The sequence below is a fragment of the Thamnophis sirtalis genome, unplaced genomic scaffold (genome assembly GCF_051295495.1).
Source record: "Thamnophis sirtalis isolate CommonGarterSnake01/CBP01778 unplaced genomic scaffold, rThaSir2_p1.2 scaffold_12, whole genome shotgun sequence".
Classification (NCBI taxonomy): domain Eukaryota; kingdom Metazoa; phylum Chordata; class Lepidosauria; order Squamata; family Natricidae; genus Thamnophis; species Thamnophis sirtalis.
In genome coordinates, this window is record NW_028261392.1 from 39,910,290 (window position 1) to 39,917,488 (window position 7,199).

Here is a 7,199-nt window from a genome sequence, read left to right on the forward strand (position 1 = left end):
GGAATTCTTATGATGTCTTTTACACACTGTCCTGTTCACACGGCACATAGAATCATACTGTTCCTTTGGAACATTTTATCCCCAGAGGTGAGTGATCCTCAGAAGAGTATTAAGATCCAGTTCTACCAATTGGTATGGCTGCCTGGGGAATTCTGGGAGTTGAAGTCCACAGGTCTTATGGTTGCCAAGGTTGGACAGCCCTGGGTTACACTGTGGTTGCCCAAGAATATTGTGATCTAAAAAAATAAGAGTTCTTTACTTCCTTTAGAGATGTCAGGTGAGGCCAATAAGCAAACCCTTTATAGGGGATTATTCATCACATATATTACTACAGGAGGTGCCAACCTGATCTGATGGGGTATCTGCCAGTCAGAAAAGCTGCTCTACTTGGGGTACACACTGAAGCTGCAGCAATATGTTGAGTGAGTTTTACTCCTTCCTTTGCTAGCTGATCAATATTAGGTGTCCTGTAAGAAAAAAACAAGAGTTGTCTTGTAAAGTATGATTAGGGGAAATTAACCATTCTAAACAAATGGACTTTTCCTTGCTACACACTCAGTCTTGGGAATTATACAGATAATAAATCATTGTTTTATATCACATTTTTATTATTCCAATATATAGAGAGCTACTACAATTAAGTGGATTGTAATAACATATCTGTTAACCTTTGGGATGTCACAAGACATGTTGTTGTTGTTATAGTAGTTAGTTTTTAGTTTTCTTCAGGTTTCAAAAGGTTATAATTGAAGACATCCAAATTGTAGTGCCCAGAAGCACTTTCCTAGGTCTGGGAAATAGAAGTTACATGAAAATTCTTAGCTATTTTAAGATTCATAATCTGACTACTTTATTGAGAACTAAACCAAAAGCTAAGTAAATATCTGATAAAACTATAAATTAAAAACAAAAATAATCATCCCGTTTGCTTAAAAGTACAATTATTTTATTCTTTTCTTTATTCATTATATTTGTTACCCATTCATTCCTGAAAAAACGTCCACAATAATATATAGTTGTGCTTTGCTTCACTTGCCTATCTTTATAATGTCATCTCCTATAAAAAAAATCCTGTAGTGATTATTGCAATTTCCAATTTAATTTACACAAACTCTTCAGTGCTTCTATCATGGATTGGTTATGATATAAATTGAAATGCAAATGAACAAAACCACAAGGAATTTTGCTTTCAAGAAAGTAAAAACCTCAAAGGCATAACTGAGATAATGGCAAATAAAATTTTCAGTTGACAGTTAGCAGCTGTTCTCCAACCACAGCAAAGGGATGGGTATGGGAAGCAACACAAAACCTGAATGGCCAAGGAAATCAGCAGTAGCGCTAGACAGTTTTTGGCCGTGACTTTCAAACTAGACCACTTTAAGATGTTAGGTGAGACATTCTGGGAATTGAAGTCGACAGATCTTAAAGTTGCCAAAGTTGAAGTCCAATATCTTGAAGTGGTCTAGTTTGAAAAACACTGGTTTATGGCAAGCTTGCCCCTTATGGTATAAAATTGTCCACAGGGGGGAAAACGGTCTCCTTGAGGACTGGCCTAGAATACAGCCTTGCAAATCCTTCTGTCAAATTACTAGATCTTCCAGGACAGGGGGAATATAGCCAGGCAGTGGTTCAGTGAAATTCTTACTTGTCACGATGGGAGCTGCAACTGAACCCTTGAAGCAAACATGTTTTTAATGTGGATTGTATACATCCTACATGTAAAGGAAGTGGGGCTTCAATCACACATTTGTGAATAACATCTTAACTTTTTAAACTCTTCCTTTCTGGGTTGGGTTGGCCATTGTCTGCATTGCAGCAATTCTCTCTTCTTTCCCATATACAGGTGAAACTCAAAAAATTAGAATGCGTGCAAAAGTTCATTTATTTCAGTAATGCAACTTAAAAGGTGAAACTAATATATGAGATAGACTCATTACATACAAAGCAAGATAGTTCAAACCGTGATTTGTCATAATTGTGATGATTAAATCTTACAGCTCAAGAAAACCCAAAAATCCACAATCTAAGAAAATTAGAATATTGTGAAAAGATGCAATATTCTAGGCTCAAAGTGCCCTGCTCTAATCAGCTAATTAAGCCATAACACCTGCAAAGGGTTCCTGAGCCTTTAAATGGTCTAGAAGTCTGGTTCAGTAGAAATCACAATCATGGGAAAAACTGCTGACCTGACAGTTGTGCAGAAAACAATCATTGACACCCTCCTTAAGGACGGAAAGCCTCAAAAGGTAATTTGCAAAAGAAGTTGGATGTTCCCAAAGTGCTGTATCAAAGCACATTAATAGAAAGTTATGTGGAAGGAAAAAGTGTGGAAGAAAAAGGTGCATAAGCAGCAGGAATGACCGCAGCCTGGAGAGTATTGTCAGGAAAAGGCCATTCAAAAGTGTTGGGGACTTTCACAAGGAGTGGACTGAGACTGGAGTCAGTGTATCAAGAGCCACCACACAGAGATGGATCCTGGAGATTTTGGAGCACTTCATGCTTTCTTCCTCAGACGAGCTTTATGGGGATGCTGACTTCATTTTCCAGCAGGACTTGGCACCTGCCCACACTGCCAAAAGCACCAAAACCTGGTTCAATGACTGTGGGATTACTGTGCTTGATTGGCCAGCAAATTCGCCTGACTTGAACTCCATAGAGAATCTATGGGGCATCCCCAAGAGAAAGCTGAGAGACATGAGACCAAACAATGCAGAAGAGCTGAAGGCCGCTATTGAAACATCCTGGTCTTCCATAACACCACAGCATTGCCACAGGCTGATAGCTTTCATGCCACGCCGCGTTGAGGCAGTAATTGCTGCAAAAGGGGCCCAAACCAAGTACTGAGTACATATGCATGCTTATACTTTTCAGAGGTCCGATATTGTTTTATTTACAATCCTTGTTTTATTGATTGCATGTAATATTCTAATTTTCTGAGATGGTGGATTTGTGGTTTTCATGAGCTGTAAGCCATAATCATCACAATTATGACCAATCACAGCTTGAACTATCTTGCTTTGCATGTAATGAGTCTATCTCATATATTAGTTTCATCTTTTAAGTTGCATTACTGAAATAAATGAACTTTTGCACGATATTCTAATTTTTCGAGTTTTACCTCTACCTATCCAAAAACACAATTTAAAAACTCTAGTAAGTAAAAAAAAACCATTGTGATACCTTTGAGCCACTTGTGGCAGGCAAAACATTGCTTATTTGATCTGGATAATTTAAAAAAAATAGAAAAGGATTTAGCTTATTCATGTATAATAGTTTTAAAGACACATTCATTTTTTTAATTTTATTTTATTCCCTCTGGTCTCCTCTCCTCTCATTAGAAAGATTGCATATTTTCCCTGAACTGTGCTTTCATGGTTCTTAGAGTCACAGAATATCTCTGGCACATTTTAAACTTTACACTTACCTGATGGTATTATTACCAAAGCATCCTAAATCTCCATATCCAAGATCATCTGCCATTATCAACAAAATATTGGGTCTTGATTCATTTATTCCATATGTTTGGGTAAGTAAAGAGGAAACTATCCAAGCAACTAGACTGAAGAAACAAAACCCACTTGAATTAGAAATTTATATGGTTGGGATATTTGTGATAGAAAATATTACAAAAAAGACAGTGATATGCCATATACTTTGCGTTCAAAACCTCTCAAGGATCTCAAGACAGGTGCAGAAAAGAGTTCTGTGTGAAGTCTGGAGACCAGCCACACTGTAGACTACCCTAAATTAAGATTGACTGACAATCTGACTTGTTACACTGCAGCTTCTAGTGAACTCTTTTCAGTGGTGGGTTTCAATTTTTTTTAGAACCTCTTCTGTAGGTATGGCTTGCTTTGTGGGAGTGGCTTGCCAGCCATGTGACCAGGTGGGAGTGGCTCTTGCCAGTTCTAACCTCCTCTATAGAAGAGGTTCCACAAATCTACAGTGCCGTTTAGAAACAGTTCCAGCTCCCTCCCCCTGCCCCTCTGCACATCATCAAGATGAAGAGCGAGAAAAGGAATTCTGGGAGTTGAAGTCCACAAGTCCTAAAGCAATCAAGTTTGAGCACCCCTGGGTTTTTTTCCCGAAAGGGTTGGGGGTACAAGGATCTTGTAACTTGACAGCTTTAAGACTTGCGTGTTTCAAATGCCAGTTTCTGAGCCAACATTTTGGTTGCTAAGCAAGACCGTTGTTAAGTGAGTTTCACCACATTTTCCAAATTGGCCATGCCCACCCAGTCACATGACGGTCAAGTCACTCCCACTTGGCAAGCCACTCTAGTGGTGGGTTTCAAATTTTTTTAGAACTTCTTCTGTAGGTGTGGCCTGCTTTGTGGGAGTGGCTTGCCAGCCATGTGACCAGGTGGGAGTGGCTTGTCAGCCATGTGACTGAGTGGGAGTGGTTTGGCAGCCATGTGACTGGGTAGACTCATTTAACAACGCTCTTACTTAGCAACCACATTGTTGGCTCAGAAACTGGCATTTGAAGCACGCAAGTCTTAAAGCTGTCAAGTTACAAGACCCTTGTACCCCTAACCCTTTAGGAAAAAAAAACCCCTCTGAAAAAAAAACTCTTCTGAGTCTACTCTCCTTAACCACTCCTTTCAAGACAGAATTTCTAATCAATTTAAATATTTATATTTTAAAAACCACACAGCATAAGCACTGTTCTCATGTTGAGAAAGCAGGGTTGAAGGTTCATGCCACCTTTAGCAGGCCATGACATATCTAGAAAAAGTGCCAACCTAGCTCACAACACTGCAGCACATTTGCCAGTCTAACCCCCCCCCCACTTGTCCCTACTTATGGATGTTGCTCACACAATCACACAAACTACCCTAGAATCATGTTAAAATCATGTTTCTTACCTGACAATCCTGTGGCTCAGGACAGCTTTAAGACTTGTGGACTTCAACCCCCAGAATTCCTCCTCCAGTCATATTGGCTCAGGAACTCTGGCATTGAAGTGTGCAAGATTTAAAGCTGTCAAGTTATAAGACCCTTGCACCCCTAACCCCCAGAATTCCTCCTCCAGTCATATTCGCTCAGGAACTCTGGCATTGAAGTGTGCAAGATTTAAAGCTGTCAAGTTATAAGACCCTTGCACCCCTAACCCTTTAGGAAAAAAATCCCAGGGGTGTTCAAACTTGACAGCTTTATGACTTGTGGACTTCAACCCCCAGAATTCCTCCTCCAGTCATATTGGCTCAGGAACTCTGGCATTGAAGTGTGCAAGATTTAAAGCTGACAAGTTACAAGACCCTTGCACCCCTAACCTTTTAGGGGAAAAAAACCCAGGGGTGTTCAAACCTGACAGCTTTATGACTTGTGGACTTCAACTCCCAGAATTCCTCCTCTCACTCTTCATCTTGATGATGTGCGGAGGGGCGGGGGGAGGGAGCTGGAACTGGTTCTAAATGGCACTGTAGATTTGTGGAACCTCTTCTATAGAAGAGGTTAGAACTGGCAGGAACCCACTCCTGACGGTCTGTCATAAGCCCAAATATATAAATTTTATGAACAAGAAAGGCAACAGAACAAAGCTGAAATAATGATGTAGAGTTATTGGTTTTATCACTGAAATATCAAAGAATGAGTTTAAGAGATATCTCTTCTGAGTCTACTCTCCTTAACCACTCCTTTCAAGACAGAATTTCTAATCAATTTAAATATTTATATTTTAAAAACCACACAGCATAAGCACTGTTCTCATGTTGAGAAAGCAGGGTTGAAGGTTCATGCCACCTTTAGCAGGCCATGACATATCTAGAAAAAGTGCCAACCTAGCTCACAACACTGCAGCACATTTGCCAGTCTAACCCCCCCCCCACTTGTCCCTACTTATGGATGTTGCTCACACAATCACACAAACTACCCTAGAATCATGTTAAAATCATGTTTCTTACCTGACAATCCTGTGGCTCAGTTGGCTAGGCATTCTTCACTAGAGAGCAATGAAGATATACTAATAACAGCACATGGCAGGGTTTCACTTTGTTAAAAATTGACCTTAGGCCTTGAATAGCAGTGTTCAAAGTCCATGGTGGGAAGGCTTGAATTTTTCTTATAACCTCTTTTATCTCTTGTTGAAACTTTAATAATTGTTTTTAAAAAAGTACAGTGAAGGTTTTGTTTTGTTGCAGTTTCACTTGTGACTGTAGTTTTGGAAATTGGTTCCCATCTACTTTGTTTTCCCGAAAATAAGACATGGTCTTATAATTTTTTTGGCTCCAAAAGATGCATTATGACTTTTTTTGTGGGAAACATGGTACTCATTTGTAAAGCAACTGATATACAGTTATTTAGAACTCTAAACAGGTTAGGTTAACAGACTCCTTCTATTAGTTTAAAGGAGTTTAAAAAGAAGTTTAAAAAGTTTAAACTTTTTAGACTAATAGATGGAGTCTATTCTATTAAGTTTAAAGGAGTTTAAAAAGAAAGCATATTTTTGCATTTTCCAAACAACTTCAAAGATATAAAATCAACATGTAGAACAACAAATCAACCCCCCAATCTCCAAATTATGTTCTAATTTTGGTGGAGAACAGGAAAAGTCAAATTGGTAGTTACAACACCCTGATCGAAGCCCTGGCTGCATGCAAAGCAGCAGTTCCATCCTCATTTTTTGTGACCCTTATTGCAAAGTGTTGAAACATTGATTGCTGGATCATGTTAGGTTGATCTGCATGACTAGCTTATCTCAGCATGACTATAGAACACTGACAATCAGTTCAGGCACATATTGTCCCTTCTCTCTCCCATTCCAATAGAAAGGAAACCTGTACCTGCCTTTCCATATTTTGTGTAAAAATGTTTTCTGGCTTGTACAGGTTCAAGCAGAGCTACCCAGTTCAACTCTTTCACTTCTGCTCATCTGAATTCAAGTTCAGTTCAGCTTCTAAAACCAAAGGCTTAACCATTGCTAGTCTTTTTTCTCAAATAATTTTCTATAAAAGGTGAGAACCCAAAAACAATGGAAGTGAATTTTTGCAGAGGTTGATAGAAATATATAGAAATGGTCATTCGTGATTCATTTCTGCCTGAGTCTAGCTTTCCTTTGTTATGCATTTCTGTCATAACTTTGCTACTAACTGTGAATGTGTATATTCTCAAGCAAGCAACACTTCAAATGAAGCTGTCCTTGTTTCCAATGTAAATTTACTAGAAACAGTACTAAATTTTTCTATATAGTTCTGTAAC

At 38.9% G+C, this 7,199-nt stretch overlaps 1 protein-coding gene across 3 annotated transcripts in view; it reads right to left on the bottom strand.

Annotated features, from left to right (window-relative positions):
• LOC106543355 (arylsulfatase D) overlaps nucleotides 1-5,983 on the bottom strand; it is a 32,404-nt gene extending 26,421 nt beyond the window's left edge. For 2 of the 3 annotated variants that reach the window (XM_087726441.1, XM_087726443.1), the window contains exons 1-3: nucleotides 5,906-5,983; nucleotides 3,425-3,559; nucleotides 346-467 (exon numbers count right to left, since the gene is read on the bottom strand). In XM_087726441.1, coding sequence (XP_087582567.1) covers nucleotides 346-467; nucleotides 3,425-3,559; nucleotides 5,906-5,937 — 289 coding nt within the window. In that variant the 5' untranslated portion in view covers nucleotides 5,938-5,983. Of the gene's footprint in view, nucleotides 1-345; nucleotides 468-3,180; nucleotides 3,225-3,424; nucleotides 3,560-5,905 lie in introns of those variants that run through there. The other variant, XM_087726442.1, reaches the window with a different exon arrangement.
• Between the last annotated feature and the right edge of the window lie 1,216 nt (nucleotides 5,984-7,199).